Source organism: Leptosomus discolor, chromosome 5 (genome assembly GCF_034619465.1).
Source record: "Leptosomus discolor isolate bLepDis1 chromosome 5, bLepDis1.hap2, whole genome shotgun sequence".
NCBI classification, from domain to species: domain Eukaryota; kingdom Metazoa; phylum Chordata; class Aves; order Leptosomiformes; family Leptosomidae; genus Leptosomus; species Leptosomus discolor.
The window spans coordinates 46,679,571-46,702,146 of NC_141395.1; the positions used below are offsets into that span (position 1 = coordinate 46,679,571).

Consider the following 22,576-nt stretch of genomic DNA (forward strand, 5'->3'; position numbering starts at 1 on the left):
CCTGGCTCTGTGTTCACTGGTTCCAGGGAATACTATCCCCCCCGAACCCTGTATTTGTTTTTGACCACTACCTGCCTGCTACTCATGCTGCTCGACTGTAAGCATGGCCAGATGCAATTTGCATGCCTCCATTTTTGTAACAGACTATTCAAGCACAGTTTTGATTCAATACTTTTTATTATGATATCCAGGAAAACAGTAACAAGGTGATTGCTTATTACAGCTTCCACAGACTGGGGCTCCAGGCCTAATTGTCCTGGGCACACACACACGCACACACACAAAACAACCCTTGCCACAAAGAACTTACAATCTACTTAAACAAAGATAATGATTAATCAAGAAACAAAGAGGAGGAATCACGTGCGTGAGAACACAGGATAGTCTTGGCTTGAAATTTCTACCCCATTATAGTATTCTTATCACATTGGGCTGATTTTTTTATCTAATTACAATGCAAGGTACATTCTTCAACACTTATAACCAACATAAGGAGACAGAAAGCTCAAGTTCTAGGCCATAATTTGTTAAGTGATACACAGCAAAACTACAGTCTAAAGATTCCAAGATCTTAAGTGTCCAGTTTCCTAAATGAGAAAGGCAGTAATAGTGAACTGCAGTCAGGGAAAAAAAACCCATCCAGGAATAGCAATTTCTTAATATATTTTTTTTTAATGCAGTATATCAAATTGCCTAACCCCTTGTGTGTGGAATGAAGAAGTAACAACTGTGTTGTGCTGCATGACAATGCTTGACCTTTAATGTTAACTACAATAAATGAAGACAAAGAATGAATACTGAAAAGCTACCGCATTATAAAGCTACACTTTAGCTGCTCTGATTCTGCAAAAAGTTTCAAACACAAAAAGAAGAAAAAAGAGTTGTCATTTCTGGCACTCACATCACAGATTTGCCATCCTTGAGCTGGATAAAAATAAAGTATTTGCAGAAACCTAAAATGAAAGTGACAGGACACATAAAAAGAGATCAAGAGCAAGTGTATTGGATTCAAAACTAGGTAGTATGGGGTTGGTTTTTTTTAAACCTGAAATAAGAGTTGTTGCCTTTTGTCTTGTCAACATTAAAAGAACTCTAGAAGGCAGAAAGAAGCCGACTGCAGCTGCAGCCCAGCACTCCTCACCCATCGTTCACAGAAAGGGAACCGACAGTTGTAGATGCTGTTAGCAGTGTTGTTCCACCCACAAAGGCACTCGCTATCTGGATGTGAGCTACATCCAACCACTACATTGCAATCCAGGTTGTGTCGTAAGGTATTCATCCTAAGGAGTTCCAGCTCCCATTAAGTGGGTTCTGATAATGCCTGAGATATTGATGTGCTTATTTATTGCACGTCTGATCCAGAAACACTCTGGCACTGCTTCTTCTATTTTAGTTCTGAAGAGCACACCACACTCCTTAGCGTGTACGGAACTAGGCTTACCAGATCCTAAACTGAGTAGTTCAGGGAGCAACGAGCAGAGGGAATACCCACCAGGCATTCACCACCACAACCTACAGCATAAAAAAAAACCCCAACCAACCATGGGCTAATCCAATGCTCTAAAGATAATCCACAACCAACAATGTGAGAAATTCAAAAATATAATGAACAGACAATAACTGATGTCAGTCCTTTGAAGAGTCTTACTCTTCCTTCAAAAATCTCCTAAATTTTCCCCAAGCCTTAATTTTGTAGGACATTCTTCTACCCTGCGCAAGAAGTAATCCCACAAATTTGCATACCAAGGTGACTGTTACTACAGCCTCCAGGCACCAAACCACAGCCCCCTGGAACACAGCATCTCTGTATGCAGGCTCTCACCATCCTGTGAACACTACAAACATCACGACCGCCTCTACTTCTTGCTCAAGTCCCCTCAATACTGATGTTTCCTACACAGAACAACTAGGACAGCAACGACCAACACTGCACAGGGAGCCTATGGAAGCTGCCAGTCTCCACCTTCTACAACACAGGCCCAAAGGGCTGAGTCAGAAATGGAACTAAACCCAAGTATGACCTAGGAATCAGCTGGTGAACTTCCTGAAAATAGGAAAATAAAAAAAGAAACCAAACCCTCCACTCCAAATAGCTAGAAGCGCATACAATGCAATTCTTGCAAAGCTCTCTGGAAGACCTACTTCAACACATAAAGGGTTCGCGTGGAAAAAAAAAAAAAAGCGCTAGTTTTATGGCTGTTAAGGAAAGTAATCTTGGTTTTTTTTGGATCCAAAAGAAACTACATTTTCAGACTTCCTATTTCCACACCACCAGTACCACTTTGCACTGCTTGGAAACCCCAAAAATGTGACAGATAAAACACATCTCAGTACACTACAGCATATTGAGTATTTCCCCTTCCCCCACAATATCTGACAAAAATCCATTAACACTTCAACAGTTTGGCATGTAGGAGCTACTAGAGACACCAGCTCCCTTTGGATATTGATGACTGGAAGCCCTTCAACGAGCTCTCCATGACTGGAAGCCCTTCAACAAGATGTCCCAACGCATACTGCAATCCAGTGTAATTTGCAACCAAACATGCAGTTGAAAGGTGCAGCTGCCTTAGAGTTTGATTCACCTTTTCCTACATCTTTTCTTCTTGCTTGTTAATTAATACTTGAGTACCTCTGGGATTACTATCAGACAACTAATCCAGTGCAAAAACAACTAGTTTCCAGGTGTACCAGCTCGTTCCCGTGGGTCACCATGCAACCAAAAAGGCTGGTGCTAAACAAGGCAGAGGTCAGACTCTCAAATTCCAGCAGCAACCTACGTTACTTTCAGCTTAGCGTGACCATGAAAATGCTCCCTTCCTTTTGATACCAAGTTTTGACCCCAACAAAATCACCTCGGGTGCAGTTAGTCAGAAATCTGCAAAGAGCAAAAAGGACTGCAGATGTGCATTAAACCTTTTTACAGAGGTCTGACTCCTTGTACCAAAGAACCACACGGCTATTTACAACTCCAGGTCACCTAACTCCATACACACAGCTAAAATTTTCAAAGAAAAAAGTATTTCGGAAAATTATCAAATGCTTAGCAATAACTACTGGTTTTCCAAATGCATTATCCCAACATATTAATTTACTTTCAGAACATTCTATTGACAGCTGAAACAGCCTCTGCATTCTCTCTGCACGGCAAATCCCTTGATCATTCCTAAGTTTGGGCATGGGTTAAGCCAAAAAGCAGTACTTCCAAAGAGCCATGTTCATGAATAACTCACACAGGAGAAATCAATCTTTGCAACCAGTCAAGAGGACAAAATGTTCAGATAAAAGCAAAAAATCTGAAAATTATTTTCAGCTGATCTGCATTCCTTGTTTGTACTTTGAAGTTCCATATAATTACTTAGTAAAAGTAAAATACCGGGTTTGATAGTAGATTCTGGCACAGAAACCAAACCAAATGCTTGAAATCATCCGTTTTAAGTCTTGAAAAGGTCTGACAACATGGGGCAGGGAGGGGGTTTAAGAAAAAACCCAAACCCCATCTGCAGTGTGCATGAATGACTCAATTCAAATCCATCTACACGGACAAAGCCTTCTCTTTGTGGGACCTGGTAATTGACCAGGATAAATTACTGCAGCCTAAGCAAAAATTATTATATTAGGCATAGGAATATAATAATGAGCTCTTCAGTCATTCCCATTTCTAATTTTCCTGATTCCATAACTAAGAAAACATGATCAGACAACTAATCTTTTTCCAGCTTACTGAATCCCAGATTACAAACAAAAAGCCAAAATACAATAACATTGAAAAAGCACTTTTAAGCAACTGAAAAGCAGTTATGCAGGCAAACAATAACCTTATGCCAAAACAAGTAATACCAAACCGGAAACAAAGTCTCAAAATCTTCTAAATTCATAGGGGTTTCTACCCCAAGGTAGAAAATGAAAAGTTAGCGCTTCTGCTTCATCCAAAATGATGAATATGTAGCTTTAGTTATGACACGACACAAAAGAAAGTGGTTTAGATACTCCATCCAAATTCTAGACCAACTGAAATTACTCTCTACTGCTTTGCAGAAAGCAACAACTCCTGTAAGGCAAGGATGAAGATTAAGCCATTGTGGAAACAAAAGCGTTTTTTTCGAAGTCCAAAGGCCAAGAACATCTGTAAGGCCAAAAGGAGACAAAAAGCAACGTCCAAATAACAGGCAAGAATATTCTCTTCTGAAGTTTTTAGACGTAAACCTGGAGTTTACATTTCAAGGCTACTGTGCCAAAGAACGAAGTTTATAAGAAACAGTTTGCCTTCGGGAAACAACTGTTACAACCCTCAGACTCCAATAAGATTTAAAGATCTCAAGAAGTACCTTAAACTATCCCTTCATAATTTGGTCCTCTACCCTTTATGATTTTTATAGCCCCAGGACAACCAGATATCACAAGCAAACTAAAATCAGAGTCAAAGTGCCAGACTAGAAACTTTAAAAATGTGCCCCTTTTGGCTTAAGGTCCAACTTGAGAGCAAGGCACACAGAAACTATGAAGGTCTTTTTAGAAACAATGGACACGAAACATGATTTTGTGCAGCTAGTATTTAATGTATGCAGTTCCCTCAAAATTTCTGAGTTCAAATTTTCCAGTTTCACGGTCAGATCAGACAGATTCACAGTTTCCCCATTTGAGTTTTATTTCTTCGAATCAAGCTATGGTGTAGCTACTTCCACGGAGGCAGACCGGGCACGTTACAGGGTATGCTGCCCCAGAGTACTCAAGTTAAGCCAGTCCAAGTCTGTCAAGTCCACTTCAGGAGCTGTGAAGCAAGTACTCAGGAACTACGACTGAAACCAGCTGAAACATAATAAATTACACTGCAATAGCTCTAAATAGCACTAAAGGATTGAAGAATGGGTAATTACTTGTAGTCGAGATTTTGTACTAGAAATGTTTGTTCTGTACAGTAAGCAACCGGACTGCAGAAGATACAGAATGCAGATTTATTGTTTTGTTGGGTATAAACTCAACTATAACAACAGTTTTTAATTAAAACTATTTTATTTATCAGCTTGATTGCTCATAATTACTCCTCTCAATCAATAAACAGCCCAATACCAGGGTTAACTTGAAAGACTAATTTGGCAACTTCTTCTTAAGACTGAATTAAATCTCTAACTCATTCTCTCAAGCGAAATGGGTTGAATTATACCTGTTACAAAACAGTACAGAGGAAACATTAACTGCATATTAAACTGGAAAATTAACTGGACAAAGCTTCATATTCAACGCAATTATGAAAGACAGATAACGGAAAAAATCTTAAATTAAGATTTTTCAAGTTGTAGCAAAGGGCACAATAAATCAATTTTAAGAAGTTGTAGCTTTTAAATATCTTTTTCATAAAAATACATATATAGGAGAAATAAAACTATTTCCTAACAGAGGTGATAAAGCAAAGCAGTTAGAATAAAGGAATGATTCTCATCACTTGATCCATTTATCTAACAAATTCCCTCTTGATGGATCACTAAATGCTCCTAAAACAGCCGCAACACCACATTGTAAGAAACTCCACCCTCTAAAATCAGACAGATGATTTTTCCAAGGCCCAACGCACGCTAGTTCTCCAAGATACACACACTTTAAGAGCACAGACAGGATTTAACAGTGTTACTCAAATCAACCCTTTCTACGACCATACAGACTCCCTTCTAATTTTTAAGTGCTAAAGCTGTATCTCAAAAAGGTTTTTTGTTCCTTGTAAGAGATTTCTAACCAACAAACAATAAGACTCTGCAACATTTCCAATTAGTTCAGTTTTGTTTTAATGATTTGGGGTGATTCTTAGAGAAGACATTGTTTAGCTAATTACTACAAAATAAAGAGGTTTATTGGTGTAGTCTCGGAATCCCAATTTGAACTGTAAATTTGATTCAAGGTAACTGAAAAGCCAGAGTATCTGAAAATGCACACTAAGTTTTTACTTCAACTTTGCAATACTTCTTCAAGAACTTGGAAAAAGTCATATTGGTAGAACACTATATATCACCGAGATTACAAAAATTGGAAGGAAATAATACATTGCAACAGTGATCCTCCTTAAGCGAAGTCATTCCATCACAATAAATGTTGTAAAAAAGTGTCAATGTTATTTAAAAAGTGTTGTATCCCCCCCCCAAGTATTTGAAGACAGATAAACCTTCTTCCTTAGTCAAAATGGCTTTTAAAAAAAGTTTCTCAAAACAACAGCAATAATCAAAAACCATGAATTGTATTTTCTTTAATCCATAACATCTCTAGTGCTGAAGGGCCATGTAAAAAGCAGATTCTTTGGGGACATTAGTCAATTAACTTAATAAAACCCAGTTTTACGAGGATTTATCCTTCCTGCTACGAGGCGAGTCTGCTCCATTTGAGGTCACTGTTCCATTTATTCCATTTTCTAGAAAAAAAGAAGAAAACATTTTTCAAATACAGTGAGACGCTTTCTATTTTATTACGTATTTGTAGGTCCTATACAAACAGTCTTTTAACATGTGTAGGAAATCTTCATATACACACACAACTTTTGAAGTATATACTTTAACGTATCGAATTAGCTTATGTTCTGGTGAAGTTATTTACACAGATAAGATGGACAGAAATAAAACACTAGTGAGATTTGAGATGAGTATGTGTACATGGAAAGAGTTCAAGCACAAGACTAGGCACCTAAGAATACGGTGGATGAAAACCTGAACATGAGCCAGCAATGTGCGCTCGCAGCCCAGAAGGCCAACCGTATCCTGGGCTGCATCAAGAGCAGCGTGGCCAGCAGGTCGATGGAGAGGATTCTCCCGCTCTGCTCCACTCAGGTGAGACCCCACCTGCAGTGCTGCGTCCAGCTCTGGGGCCCCCAGCACAGGAAAGACACGGACCTGCTTGAGCGTGTCCAGAGGGGGCCACAAAGATGATCAGGGCTGGAGCACCTCCCCTGTGAGGACAGGCTGAGAGAGTTGGGGCTGTTCAGCTCCAGAGACCTTCTAGTGGCCTTCTATTAATTAAAGGGGATCTAAAGGAAAGGTGGGGGCAATCTTTTTAGCATAGTTTGTTGCAGTAGGACACGGAGTAATAGTTTAAACTAAAAGAGAGTAGATTCAGACTACACAAGGAAGAAATTTTTTACAATGAGGGTGGTGAAACACTGGCACAGGCTGTCCAGAGAGGTGGCAGAAGCCCCATCGCTGGAAACATTCAAGGTCAGGTTGGACAGGGCTCTGAGCAACCTGATGTAGCTAAAGGTGAACCTGCTCACTGCAGGGGAGTTGGACTGGATGGCCTTTAAAGGTCCCCTCCAACCCTATGATTCTATGAATACAAAGCAAGAACATGTTAACAGCTTCAACTCTCTACTTCTATCCCACTTCTGGGCCAACTTAAAGGTCTTAAGAGCTTTAATCTGTACAGGTACCACAGTGGCTATTTGATAGCAAAAGTTTGCCCACAATCTATGGGTTTATAATATACACACTTGATAGTAAAATAGAGGAAACAGATTGAAGAGCAGAGCACACAGACAGCTATAATGCCTGCTGCTTAACATCTCTGCTTTGACTTACAGCATCATTCTGACTTCAAGCAACTTCTGCAGGGCTTTTTTTGTACAAATAACTGGTTAAATTAATATTTTCCATCTGCAGATGTGTTGCAGATCACCAGAGTGCAGACAATCCACAAAACCAACTGTTGATCTCCCTCTCTCCCCCACTACACCCAAATGTTCCCATTTATGCAAACAAGCAAAATAAAAGTAAATAATAAAATTAACAACATACATGAGAATGAGACAAGACACAGGAACAGTCAAAGTCTCTCCACATATTTGGTTGTGAACACCACCACCACTTTAAGCCCACATAAGGGGGTCTTCGGACGCTTTTCAAAAAGTTTGTGCTATTCTTAAATCAAGAAGCTTGTAAACAACGAGCTAGATCCAAGCCAGCTAATTGAAATCATATTTTCTTAAAGAGTTAAGTCAAAATAAGTGTAAATAAAACAAAGAACAAAAATCAGCATGTGCCTGGTTACCCCACCTACATCACCAGTACAATTTTTCTACTGTGATTCCTTGCTTTTGGCATAGTCTATAAGTAACACATTTTATCATACCCTGGTTCCCAAAAATCCACTAAACCACAGAAGAAAAAAAAAAAAAAAAAAAAAAAAAAAAAAAGAAAAAATCAGAAGACTGTTTTAAGTTTAATTGTATTTATCACTCAAAAACACTGTCTTGCTACATCCTGTGCAAGTGTTCTGAATAGATAACATTACAGGAATCTTCAAAACCAAATAATCTGAACCAACACCAACTTTCGGATTTTAATGTTCTTTTCTTTCCATTTAAAATAAGCTGCAAAATTCTCTCGTCTTTAAGACAGGCATAGGTCATTTCTTTTGTCAATATAACCACAATTCCAATTAACTGCCTTTTCCACTATTCATTTACCACCTGCAAGTCTCCATTGAAGTTGGGTGAAAATGAGCAAATTCATCAAGTTACATGAATGAAACAGGTTAAGAGATTTTTAAAAAGCTACTACATTTCTGACTCACTGATTTAAATGCCATTTAAGTTTGTGCTTTAAAAATATTTGTCATTACTTCCCCGAAAAACATAGTAAGACACAATGAACATGAAGCTCTGATTACATAGGACACCTACACAGGAAACTACCTTCACTTAATTAAAAAAAAAAAAGCTCAATTGGATTTTGTGATGAAAACAAAAAACCCCAATGCCACACAAAGGCCAAGTTGCGACAATTACAAATCAACAAAAGGGAGTACAGAAATACTCTAAAGTAGATGACTTTAATAAAAAAGAAACTTGGAAAAAAAAAAAAATCACAGAATTGGTCTCCGACCACAGATCTCAGTTTTCAGTGCAAATAGTCTCCACACACATGACGTTCAGCTTGTCAAAAAGTGGAACACATTGGCAATACATGATTGGTAGCAAAGGATCACACCGAGATAAGCTTTTGAAATGAGCAGTTTCAGAAAAAGAGCAGAAGTTATTCAAGCCAGCAATTAACTACACAGAAGTTTAACTGTTGGTACAACAGAAATACTGAAGTGTGGGAATTTTTTTTTTTTTTTTAAAATGGAGCACATGATTTTCCTTGGAGGAAAAAGCATTCAGTTCATCTTTCACGCCCTTTCCATAAAAAGTGTGACATAATTAAGAAGTCAAACCTGGAGCTTATATATAAGCTTAATATAAGCTTATTTACCAGATCATCAAACCACCCCCTTGCCCTAAAACCTCAGTTTAGGGTCAATAAAAAACAAGCTTGAAACTAATTGCAAGAAAAATTCAGAAGTAATAGGTTATTGGAACAGATCTAAAAATGTGCCTGTTCCCTTTTTCTAAGGGAACAAAACATAAGCATGACACATTTTGCTCAAGTAATAAAATCAGAGATAATAAAAATCTCATGTTCGATTAACTAAAGAAATGGTATTTCCTTCATTCAGACAATTAGAAGGGAAAAAACAAACAATCAATATATAGTGATTTTTTTTAATGGAAAAAACCCCAAAACCAACCAAAACCCACAACAATATTCACCAGTACTGTTTCTGTAACTGAGTCATCTCATCTGCAAATGAAACATCAAATGTTTCTTCAGCAATTATATTTAAAAAAGGCTCTCCATTACCTAAAGTTGGTTTTGAAAAGTCAAGGCAACAGGTAAACACAAACCTCTTTCTTTTCTGGAGGTCTTTCCTTTAGCTGTGGCAAACTTCTTTTTCACTGACTGAGGCTGAGAAGAAGAATGTTCTCTCCACCTCCGAAGCTGGAAATTAATGAACTTCCACATCATAAATGCTTGAGCCATGCAGATGGAGGCCAGCACACTGATTCTAGAAACAAAACACAGGTGAAGTTTTATCAGTAAGTTCCTCTCATTATTCAAATAGAAAAGGTAAGTAGAACACCACCTTCGGTAGTTTTTTGTATGTCATAAACTGCCTTTTTACTCAGGTTCCTCGGACACATCACAGTGATTCCTTCTAGATAACACGAATTTGTATTCAGGTTTTGGTTTTTTTTTTTAGGTGACTCCTCTTAAGTAACATCCATTTTCTAAGCCATGCAAGAGTTAGCTCACATAGGATGACTGGCCTTAGCACAGCTGAATAAAACTAGATACACGAGTGAAGTCTTTGCCCCTCCATCAAAACTGGGAAGTAGCAGATTGCTTTCCTGCCTTCTCCTTTCTCAGTATTACTCTCAAGGTACCAGGTAGTAACAGTGGAAAATGGTTTAAGAGAGTCTTGCAGTTCTGATTATCAATTCTGCAGGGCAACATTGACACTGTCAATGTTTTAGTAACTTCATTTTCTGGATTTAGTTTCTATAAAGGCCAGGTGGTTGGCTGAACATTCGGCATCACATAGCAGCAATAGGAGCCATAATTACAGACAGAGAGAGGTAGGAATCTTCAACCAGGACCAAAGATGCTCTGGGTGTACTGCCTTGACCTCTACAGATAAACTCACTGCAATTACATCTAGAATACAATTCACTAACTCTAAAACACTTGAAAGTAATCTCTGTAATTGGATATCCCTTTTAATTCTGCTTTTTTTCTGGCAAAGAAAAAACAAAACAAAATGAGTAACCAATCACAGATTTCTCACCTGCAGACAGTAAATTCTTCAATTCATTTCATTGTGCCTTACAGAAGTTATTCCTGTTGATCCCATCGGTTGCATGAAAACACCTAACCATTCAAAACTACTAGCATTAATACCACACCATTTACACTGTGTATTTAACATATGTTTACAGCTCACGCTAAAGAACTGTTTCAAGTTTACTATACCTAACAGCCAGGATATTAAAGTTCCCAGTACTGAAATTCAGCTGCTGATCTTCTGCTCTTGCCAGTCCAAAGCCAAAAGTGAGGACCGAGAGAATCAAGGTGAGAAGCCTTCCCAAAACAAAAAGAACTGCCCACAGTGAAAATCTACAAAGAAAAACACCACAAACACTAAGTGAGTCTTCCATTCTCAAGTACTAACAATGCAAATGTTTACTCTTCACCATGTGAATTTGTTTGAAATTTAAAGAACTTACCTATATTCATTATTTTACACCTATCCTAACATAGTCTCTTATTTCTAGTGCTCACAGAAGACAAAAAGCAAGAAAAGTCCTGCCTCGAAATCTTTGTTTACAAACCAAAAGTTATGTTCTGAACACTAATTTCAACTCAACAGAAAGTGCTTTCCACTACTATTAAAGCACAAGCATATTGTTAGTTCCTACACACCTGGCTATATTAGCAACATACACCACTCCTTTCTCTACAAAACTTTTTTTTTTTAAAAATATTAGTACATATTGTAAGATTTTTATTTCATTTCATATTACTACTGACATTCACTTAAATAGGCGAATAAGGCAAAAAACCAGTTGTTTTGGAGATATAAATACTAAAAGTAGTCTGGAGAACTGTGGCCTCTAAGGAAACACTGAATTTCCTTGTAATTTTGTTTTCTGGTTAATCAATTGCACAAGGCTTTGAGACAGAAATTACATGAATTTAAAAGACAGAGACTACCTACCCTTTCTGGTACCTTTCATCACTGAAGTAGAAAAGACGGGATATGTGGAAAAGAAATTCAACGAAGTAATGCAATACCAGAAGAACAAGTCCAAGATGGGTCAGACTATCAAACCAAATAAAACAAACATTCAGACAATTTGTTAGATGTTTAAGACAGAGAACAAAACCAGGAAAAGCTTACAGTTGACTTACTTCAGGAGGTAGGCTCCAGCAATATGAAAGAGATAAAGTCCAATGTAGACAATCTGGCGAAAAATATCTTCCTATTAGGAAAAAAAAAAAATGTACAATGCGTTATGCACAAATTTATATATTATTACAAACTATTTCCTAGTCTTGGAAATTCTTCCTGGTTTATCAGGTCCCTTAATGCGGCCTGTTCTGGCATCAAATTACTCAGCCTAGATCATCTAATTCCACGCATAAGTTATTACTTTCTTACCAATAATATCCGGCATCTTACACATATGCTATTGTGAGAAAATGCATCAAACATAGAAAACATGCTTTTTTTAAAAGAGCTCAGGTTTGGGTTTTTTGGGTGGTTTTTTTTTTGTTTGTTTTGTTTTGTTTGTTTTTTTATACGATTACTGTGAATTCGTACTAGCTATTACAATGCTTATCTGGTGTATTACTATATCATCAGATAACTTCCTATGGTTCCACATGTTTGCTGCCCATCAAATTCTGTCAGGCTGCTACAGAAATAACAGTCTGTGAACCAAAATAAAAAGGTTTCCAAGAGTTGACGTGTATTTTAAAAATTCAAGATCATCCAAGATTCTGGCACACTGTTGCTGGTAAATACAGGGAGTAACATGACTAATGTTGTTAGCCAGTCATGCTTCCAGTTAGGTTTTAGCCAGTCCCATTAAATGGAACAGTTCATGAACACGAAATAATAGAGGAAGAGATGTGAATTCAAGTATAGACACACAGCACATGAGAAGCAGAAGGTGGCATCTGTGAACAAAAGAATCACTAAAGTATGCAAGACCACAATAAAAATCTGTCTTGAATTGGTATGCAGAGTATATTCAGTTGTGCTTAAGAAACTCCTACTTTTTGGAAAGATTCCCTAAACTTCAAGCAAAGGACTTTGGCTTTATCTTGTATACATGTAATAATAAAGTAAAAGGCCTGAAAATTTAATCTTGCAAGATCTATGCTATGTTATGCAATACGCCATCTCAAAGCCAACGAAAGCACAGAATCAAACACTTGCGACAACAGCAAACACCACACACATAGACAAAGAGCAAGAGAAAGACCTGCTTTAAATGATCTGAAAGAAAACAAAAAGTGAGTTCTTTCAGATAAACTAGAGAACAGTCAGTAAAAATGCTCAGTTTCTGCCAGTACTACCAGGACGAGCCTTTCGCACTATCTTCAGAACCAAGGTAACATTTAGTCAGCCCCTGCTGCCCGCTCACACAAACTGTCAGAGACTGAAGGCCTACTGGAATAACGCAGGCGGAGGTCTACACTACTATACAGCAAGCTGAGTTAAGAACTTCTTTTCTTGTCTAGGTCAGCGGTACAGACAACTAGACCTGACCAAAAGAAGCCAGTTCCTTCAAGAGAAGGAGTAAGGCAGAGAAGCCAAGATGGCAGAAGTTAAACTGTGGGGAAATTGTCAACTATGCGCTTGCTATAACAAATGAACTATTGCTCTTAAAGCTTAATGCAAAAGTCAGAGGCCAAAATCCCAAGCAGTGACCCAGTAAAACACTACTATTCAATATACAGCATTTCTGCCACTTGTGACAGCTTTCCTAAAGTGATGTTAAAAACACCCTCCACACTTGGATATGAAGTCAAATTTGAGAAGTATCACTAGCACAACATGGGAACATCAGCTGCAGTGCGTCTGCAAAACATCAGTGTTTATACTGTGTCTGATCAGCACGAAAACAAAGCATCCCATTACTATTTTCCCAAGCCTCTTCCAGGCTCTTGAACAAAGACCTATAGTTACGTGACACGTGTGTTTCATTTTCTTGAATAAAACAGAACTCTGGCAGCAGAAGCACAGCCTAGTCACAGAGCAACAAGAGAATCACAGAACTGTTCAGGTTGGAAGGGATCTTAAAGACCATCTAGTTTCAATGCCCCTTCTGCCATGGGCAGGGGCACCTCCCACTAGACCAGGTTGCTCCAAGCCCCATCCAGCCTGGCCTTGAACACTGCCAGGGAGGGGGCAGCCACAGCTTCTCTGGGCACCCTGTGCCAATGCCTCATCACCTTCATCGTAAAGAACTTCTTCCTTATATCCAATCTAAACCTCCCCTCTTTCAGACTAAAATTATTGTCCTTCGCCCTGTCATTACAGGCACTGATGAAAAGTCTTTCTCCATCTTATAAACTCCCTTGAAATATTGAGAGGCCACAATAGGGTCTTCCAGAGCCTTTTCTCCTCCAGACTGAACAACCCCAACTCTCTCAGCCTGTCCTGATACAAGATGTGCTCCAGCCCCTCGATCATTTTTGTGGCCTCCTCTGGACCTGCTCCAACAGGTCTGCTGGCGCCCCAGAGCTGGACACAGCACCGCAGGTGGGGTCTCACCAGAGCAGAGTAGAGGGGGAGAGTCACCTCCCCCAACCTGCTGGCCAAGCTGCTTTTGACGCATCCTGCTCACAGCCCAGGATGCAATTGGTTTTCTGGGCTGTGAGCACCCATTGCTGGCTCATGTCCAGCTTTTCATCCACCAGCACCGCCAAGTCCTTCTCAGTAGGGCTGCTCTCAATCTCATCATTGCCCCAGCCTGTGTTTATACCAGGGATTGCCCTGACCCAGGTGCAGGACCTTGCACTTGGCCTAGTAGAGCTCCATGAGCTTCACATGGCCCAATTCTCAAGCCTGCAAGATCCCACTGATTGGCATCCCTTTCCTCAAGCAAATCAATTGCACCGCACAGCTTGGTGCCATCTGCAAACTTGCTGAGGGCGCACTTAATCCCACTGTCTATGTCATTGATGAAGATATTTAATAGCATCTGTTCCAGTGCAGATCCTTGAAAAACACCACTTGTTAATGGTTTCCACTTGGACGCTGAGCCACTGACTGTAACTCTTTGGAAGCAGCCATCCAGACAGCTCCTTATCCATCTAACAGTCCATCCATCAAATCCACCTCTATCCAATTTAGCAGTAAGAATGTTGTGCGAGACCGTATCAAAAGCCTCAACAGAAGTTCAGGCAGATGACATCAGTAGCTCTTCCACTGTAGAAGGCCACTATATTAGTCAAGCATGATTTGCCCTTAGTGAAGCCATGTTGAAGAGTGTAAACCAGAAAAGCTGAAAACAGAAACTGCATATGCAAAATGAGCCTGAGCAAAAACATGCAAAGAGACTACTTAAATCAGTCCAGGAAAGCAAAAACTGTGCTAAAAAACCTACAGTAAACTCGCTGGTTTGAGAATCCCAATAGAGAAAAACCTTAGCAGGAAAGGATGCTGTTAGAAACGGAGCATTGAAAAAAATCTCAATACACAACTAGGCAGAACTTCTGCTGAGGACAATGGTATTTAAGTCAAATCCCGGAGCTGAATATTCCTTGGATTTATGAAATTATTCACTGCTTATATTCTACACCTGTATCACGATTCATGTAGCAACTGTGATTTCAAGGAGACTATTCAGACTACTAATTACAAGAAACAAAAGTGTTTGAAAAGAAAATCTCATTCACTTGCTCAAGGGACAACTCTTAGCAGATGAGAAACACCAGTAATTTTTATTGACACAACAGATATATAGCAATTTTACTGCAATTAGAAATGCAGGATTTAACTGAAAAGAAAAAACCTACTTTCTCACATGTACATTTGACCACCCAAAATTCCATCAGGAAGAGTGGGTAACACAAATAAGAACAAGGTAGGAAATCCAGGGTAACACATTACTCTGGAAGCCCAAAAGAAATTAACTATTCCACTGTTCGAGCTGTTTGCTTTGGAGTCCTTTTGATTTACATTTTGAACTTACTTTTTTAGTTTTCTGGAAGTACAATTCTGGAAAAGCATGAAACCAGTATGCCAACTGTAAGATGTAGAAAAACTTCATTTGAAACCTGTACAATACAGCAAGAATTGAAGAATATTACTTTTTATTAATGAACTTAAACCATTTCAGAAGTTTTCTAGTGATCACGTTTAATCATTGCTTCTAAAAAAAGAAACATAGATCCTTCCTGCCAGCCAACTCAAAAGTAAGATTTTTTTTTAAACCAAAATCATTAAGATAAATAAAGCTTGCAAAAACTTAGTTCTTTAAATAATATCCTGGAGAAAGAGAATTCTGTATGCTACAAATTGACAGAGAATTGAGTTCCTCTATAAATATGAGCAAAAAAAATTGTTCTGCACAGATTGTACAGGACACATCCTAAGTTTAAAACACTCCCTCCTCTCCCCCCACAATCCCCTTAAGGAAGAGGCCTTACGGAATCAGAGTGTGCGGATAGTCCCTCCACAGAGAGGTTGGATCTGATATATAGTTCTCCTAAAAAGAAACCAAAAAACCAAGAAAACCTAATAAACCCTCAAAGATGCTGCTACTTGGTCAGAAACATACAAATATGCACACATCTACATACAAAAGTAAAAGCTGAAGATCAATATATTTCCTTTTACAAAAGAAAAAAACCCAAACCGCAAACAACCAAACAGAAGACAGCTGTATTGGCTTAGAAAATAAAAAGCAACCAAACCAACCAAGCATTCATTCAAGACAGTGTGTCCTCATGAGATGGAGGTTATTTCAACACCACTACAGCCGTAAGTCTTCCCTTGTAATTTGCTGACAAGCTTTGAGCTTAATTAAGAGAAGGGAAGTTTTTTAGGAGTCGTTATATTAAGGAAAAAAACCCAACCAAAATCATACTCTTCCCCTGTGTTTGAAACAAAGCTCACACACCTACAGCCACTAGCAAGGAGCACGTCATCTGAAAGCACACACTCACCTGAGCCTACAGCAATCTGTTCATACAGCCATTCCCTAGACTGCCAAGATGCTAGGCATGATGATTTTTTAACATTTACGACCAAGCAACAGCAATGCTATCGGACTTTACACTCAGTTATGACTACAACCTACCCAGAATTCCCTGCCTTAATATTACAACCAGCTAAAAACAGAAAAATAAGCCAAAAACTTAATTATCATCATCATAAGTGAAGTTTTTGAAATCTCATAATACAACCAGAAGAGAAAGCATACTTACAGAGACAAGAATACTTGTTCCCCAAACACAGGAGAAAAGGTAGAATGCACTAAGTTGTCCAGACTCATTGAACTTGCTATGCTTTGTTTTTGAAAAGTGCATTTTTCTGTTGATTTTCTGAAATGAAAGTCCATTGTTACTTACACGCTGTAGTACTCTAACATTTACCTGTTAATTACATTAGAACATCTAAAAGTTTCAATGCATGTTTTAACAGTTAAAAGTTTTAATGCAAAAGTTTACTTTTAAGTTAATAGTCTTAAAGTCTAATTAAAAACCTGGCAATTATCCTGATGAAAGGAATTAGTATTTCGTACTTACATCCAGTACGTACTCCTGAATTATAGCATGTATGATTATTGCTACAAGCATGTAAAAGAAAATTGTAGCCAAGTCTTTGATGCCATAGTGATAGAGAGAGACTGTTTCTGCAGATTGTTCTTCTAAAAGACAAACAGAATTGACTGTTAGGCACCAACACAGTTTAATGGCTCAGAAGTTTGTTTCTCAAAGTGAAACCTTTCAAACAGAAGTAGTTTGTAGTCAGCTGAACAAACAGAAGTCAAATTAAACTGCGATCATGAGCTAGGTCACTAGAATGTTTACAGTCATCTTCTCCATCACAAACTAAATTTGATTCTGGAAAGATGTACCGTAAAACCGAAAAAACTTGAATGCACTTAGGAAGCTTACTGAAATGCATTAAAAGGGGACAATAAAATTATGTTTAACTATCATCCCACTTTGACAAGCAAGCATTGTCACTTGCAAAAGTAGAGTAAGAATGAACTGAACTTATCTGCCAGTCAGTTGGTGTTTTAGCACTAATGATGAATCCAGCAGAACAGAAACATCATCTCTAACCCAATTAATTAAAACGGAGTTTTACTAAAAATAAAGTGAAGTCCTTGAAAATTTATTATTATTATTCAAATTGACAAATTCACTTACCCTCAGTCTAGAAAGTGTGGCACACTAATAATGTCTGAATACATTGTCTCATAACTGACCTCCTGCAAGATACATACCTGTGGCAGGAATGGTAACATTATACTGAAGTGTTACAAAAATGACAGCTGCTTTTGCTGTAATCTGAAAGAGAAAAAATTAAAAGCGCTATAAATTCTCTCCAAAACCCCCTATGTTAAACTGAAAACATTTGCCCATATTTTTAGCATCCTTCCCCAGTGCATTTGTGCCTCCCATAAAACTGATCAACTCACGTTAAGGCACCACTTCACCTGACTTTCCAAAGGCAGAACACACTGCGTGATCTCTACAGGTTTGCTTACAGAATACCCAATCTCCTGAAATAAACATCCTTGAAAATGCTACTTACAAAGAGTCTTTTCTGCAAAAACACACGCTGTAATTCTTTCTCCAGTCCATACTGTATTATTAAAGAATGTACAATACCATGTAATCCCTAGACCACAATGCATGCAGCAATGGCTGAGAGTAAACTGCATTTAAAACTACTTTTTTATTTGACAAAATGTGAAGGTCAGTATCATCTTCATAAATCTGTGGGTGATTTGGAAAATAGGGACAAGAAAAGAGAAAAGGCATAAAGAAGGGAGACCAGTTTCAGGCCAGCTGCATGACAACTCAATACAATCAGCATTCTTTTGACCCTGGGGATCCTTTGGCAAGAAGTGTAAAACAGAAGAAACGAAATTTAGCAGTAGTGGTACTACACCTTTATGATGGACAGTAAGAAAAAGCAGAATTAATGAAAAGAGGAGCAGAGGGGAAGTTTGTTCTAAAGGCTTTTTTTTTGGAGGGTGGTGGTGATACTATAAAAGCCCCAATAAATAAGAAGTGGCAGCACAGATTCTTATCTGTCAATAAGCACAAACTAATTTTCAACTTCAACACATCTTTGCTGAATCCCAACATGAATCAACAGGTCTTAACAGAGAAGGAAAAATAACCATTCTTCACAATATTCATGATCTGATTGTTTCGCATTGCTGTAAAAATCTAGCATCCTTGTTGCATCTATAGGATCGACCGAAAAAAAAAACCAAACCCACCCACAAAAAAACCCACCAAACTTTATGAAACTTGGAAGGATACCTTGAGTATCTGAAGATAATGATTAGGTTATTACCAGCATCTATTATGATTCACAGGAAACGAGATTTATTTCTTTTTAAAACTAGCGCTTTGTAAACAAGCCCTAGATTTTCTAGGAATCCCTGAATACACAGTGGACTGTTCACTCCATGTAACTTCAAGGAATCCAACTAGTTTGCCTGAATTAGTCAAGTTGCCTAGGGATACCCATTCACCAAGGGAGCCTTCAGAGGACAACTCAAAATGTTAGTCAATTCTGAACTGCCCTTTGAAGGCCCTGTCAGCTACTCACAGTCCTAATTCAGTTGCGCAAGCCAGGCAGCATAAACACCTTACGATACCAGCATTAACCGCAGCCGGTGATTTCCAAGAGCTGTATCAAAGCATTTAAAAAATTGCAATAATCTTCTCAGTGGTACCAACAAAGGCAGATGGCCCTTCTACACTGGGATAGAAAACACCCTGGATTAAAAAGCGTGGAAACAAAAGACTTCAGCACAACCAATGCCCTCCAAACTTCCAACCTTACCAGTAATACTGTAAATACAGTAAGCCACAAGCAGACATAAAAGGCAATGGTCTAAGTATATCTCTTTAACCTCAATCCCCCAAAACCACCATATAAGGGCTGTCTTGGCGATTTCTGATAGTAAACCCAAACATAACAGCTTTCTTGGTCTGTGCTGTTTTTTCTTTCCATACATATTTTTTTTTCTCCTAACTCCACTGGCCTCTAGTGCTGAGCAGTATCAGCAGCTGGATAAAAGTATTCTGAAAATCATCCATATAACAGAAAGGCCCACAACTCTAAATAAATGGCGAAAATAATCTAGCCAACAAAAATGAAGTCTTACTTTGACGGGACACCACTGAGATCATTGTGGAAGCCGAACACCAGCAAATCACCTTTTCAGTTCTCTCAGAAGGTAAGCGAGAAGAGCCAAAAAGGCACATTTTAAACCATCTGCATCCAACACGGGGGCCCAAGGAGAGCACCTGGCCTGTAAGCCAGGCCCTGCGGCCTCGGCCAGGCTCGGGAGGCCCAAGGCCGAGCTCCCTCCGATAGCTGTCAAACCCGGCCGCAGCCGGCCCCATCTCCGGCGGGGGAGGCGGCGGCGGTGGGGGGTAACTTCGGCACCAGCCGAGGCACTCGGACGGGCGCCCCGTGGGCTAACGGCGCCTCACGCCGCTCTAAGCCTCGAGAGGCGACGCGCGGTCTCGGGCTCCGGGGGCGGGAAGGGGACCCCGCCGTGCTCCCCCGGCGGCTGTACGCGCAGGCACTGCCCGCCTCCCTTCCCCGCCGCTCGGCCTGACGGGAGCCGTAGTGCCTGCGGGGCCCCGCTGGGTCGCGCACACAAAGAGCGAGGGATCGGCTGTGGCGGCTGGGCCTCGCCTGGCCTCCGCCCCCCCCCCCCCCCCCCCCCCCCCGCCGCGGTGCGAGCGCGGCCGCACACTCCTCCCCCCGCCGCCGCGTTCCGACTGCCACGTAACCCCGCCGCCAGCAGGAACACCCCGCCGCCGCGGGAGGAAGCGCGCCGCCCCGCTCCCCGTCCCTTCACGGCGGCGGGGGGCGCTGCGGGGCACGGCCTCCCCTAACCGGCGGCGAACGGGGATGGGAGCCGGGTCACGGCGGAGCCACGGGCTGCGCCTCTCCGGGCAAGAGGGCGTTCCCCGAGGGGCTGGGCCCAGCGAGGCAAGGACGAGCCGCAGGGAAGGCGCCCGCGGTGGCTCCTCCGGCGGTGCGGGGGACCGGCTTCTCTCCCCGCGCACAGCGGGGGGTGGGAGGGCCGGGGGCCGTGCGGCCCGGGGAGGACGAGGGCTGGCGGGCAGGTGCGCCGGGAGGCACTCACGCTGGCGGAGGGACAGCCGCAGCGACCCGCCGCCCGGCTTCCCCCGCTGCATCGGGACCCCAGCGCCCTCCCTTCTCCAGGGGGAAGAAGCGGGACGAAGCCCCCGGAGGGGTGGGGGGTGGGGCGCGCCGGTGCCGCCTCACCTCGAACATAAGCCCCAGCAGGAAGATCATGGCCATGCAGGACACGATGTCCGCATGGTTCTGCACGATGAACTCGTGGCTCAGCACCGGTGGGTTCTTGTTGCTCTTCTTGCGGATCGCCATGGCGGGCAGGGAGCTGGGCGCCGCCGCCGCCGCCTCCCCGCTGCCAGCACAGCTCCTCTCACCGCGGCCAGGAAGAGGCGGAGGAGGCGGCCGCGCAGCCGAGGAATGGCAGCCGCCGCTTCGCTCCCCCCCGCCCCGCCCCGGCCCGGCCGCAGGGCGCAGCCCCCGCCGCCGCCCGCAGCGCCCCTGCCGGCCGGCGGGGCGCCTCCCGCCCGCCCCCGGGGGCGGCGAGGGGAAGCGCCCGCCAGTTCAAACCGACCAACGACGGCGCGCCTGGCGCCTCTCCCCCCGGGCGGCGGTGTGGGCCGAGCAGCGCCGAGCCGCGCCACCTCGCCGTGGTGTTGTGTGCCCGGGAGCTCCGGCTGGCTGCTCGGGGGCGGTAGCCCGGGAGCCCGCCTTGGGCACTGGCTCAGCCTCCCTCTCCCGCTGAGGCACCGGCGACACAAAAGAGCCGAGGATCCCGCCGGGGTGGCGGAGGAGGCGGCCGCGCTGCGAGGCCGCCAGAGCGGGATGCCCCCGCCGCGGTTTGTGCCCGCAGAGCCGGGCCAGGCTGCGCTCCTCTCCCCCGGCAGCCCAAGCCACGCAGGGTCACCTTCCGTTTCCCTGTCCTCCTCCTAGGGCTCTGGCCAAGTTTTGCGGTCGCCAGCGAGAAGCTGGGCACCCGGAGGGTGCCGTGAGGGAGCCGCGCTCGCTGGGTGCGTTAGGGTTACGGTACAGCCTCCAGTGGGCTCCTGCCGTCCCGCCTGCTGGCATTGTGCTGCCCGGCCAGAACAGACGTACGTTACCCAAGGAACAGTGACAAGGAACCCAGTGACAAGAAAGCAGAAGGGAAGACAAGCTTACCGGGAAGTTCAGGAGGAAGAGACATGAACAGGGAGGCTAGGTGCAGATTAAAAACCCACCCCAGTCTCAGAAGGCTGATACCAGGATGGCTGAAGAGGTCTGAGAAACCAACACTAATGCAGAAAACATCCAGGCCAAATTGAGCTGCCCTTCAATGTGCCACCCCGCCCAAATTCATGCCACTTTTATTTATTAAAGCTTCTGTCTGACAGATACTCCCAGCGGATATATGGAGAGAAAAAAATGAAGGAGTAATCCATGACTGAAGTTTAGCATTCTCAGAATGGCTTTTGCTGCCAGCAGCTAATGAATGCAGGGTAAGAGATGAAAGTGCAACCATTGGGTATGGCTTTGCCCTGCCAGAATGGACAGTGTGCTCCAAACACACTGCATGAACTGATTATAACAGGCTGATTTCTTCCCTCTCGATGGAGCAATGGGTGACTCAGGGAGCAGACTGATGAGTGCATGACCAGGTTTTTCAGCTATGAAACACCTTCATCAGCTGTGAAGATGCTCAGAGGTTTTGTGCCCGTGAAGTACCTTGGGTTGGGATAAAAATTAGAATTGTTTCTTGCAAGGTAGTCTTGCATCTATTTCTCACCTCAGCCTTCAAAGAAATCAGGTCATCTCGTCTCCACAGAACGTATCAAACAGGACTGAACTGGGACAAGCCATCCTCTCCTCAAGCCATGATCAGCAAGCGCCCAGCTAGAAGCCCTCTCATACAGGCCCAGAG

At 42.0% G+C, this 22,576-nt stretch overlaps 1 protein-coding gene across 1 annotated transcript; it reads right to left on the reverse strand.

The window, feature by feature from the left end:
* Positions 1 to 5,763: 5,763 nt before the first annotated feature.
* Positions 5,764 to 21,027, reverse strand: TRAM1 (translocation associated membrane protein 1). The gene is made up of 11 exons (XM_086465119.1): positions 20,872 to 21,027; positions 17,828 to 17,891; positions 17,121 to 17,242; positions 16,800 to 16,916; positions 16,020 to 16,078; positions 15,563 to 15,647; positions 11,766 to 11,836; positions 11,572 to 11,676; positions 10,827 to 10,970; positions 9,701 to 9,861; positions 5,764 to 6,397 (listed from the first exon to the last, which is right to left on the reverse strand). Exons 1-11 carry the CDS (start codon positions 20,992 to 20,994, stop codon positions 6,324 to 6,326), a joined length of 1,125 nt encoding a protein of 374 aa, XP_086321245.1. The 5' UTR covers positions 20,995 to 21,027; the 3' UTR covers positions 5,764 to 6,323.
* Between the last annotated feature and the right edge of the window lie 1,549 nt (positions 21,028 to 22,576).

What these genes read in the sequence shown, in the direction of transcription:
- TRAM1 (XM_086465119.1), bottom strand. Translation starts at nt 20,994, where the DNA reads ATGGCGATCCGCAAGAAGAGCAACAAGAACCCACCGGTGCTGAGCCAC. An exon ending in TGTTACCATTCCTGCCACAG is followed by an intron (nt 17,243 to 17,827) that starts GTATGTATCTTG and finishes TTTGTCTTTTAG; the next exon opens with AAGAACAATCTGCAGAAACA. An exon ending in GCTGGAGCCTACCTCCTGAA is followed by an intron (nt 11,677 to 11,765) that starts GTAAGTCAACTG and finishes TTGGTTTGATAG; the next exon opens with TCTGACCCATCTTGGACTTG.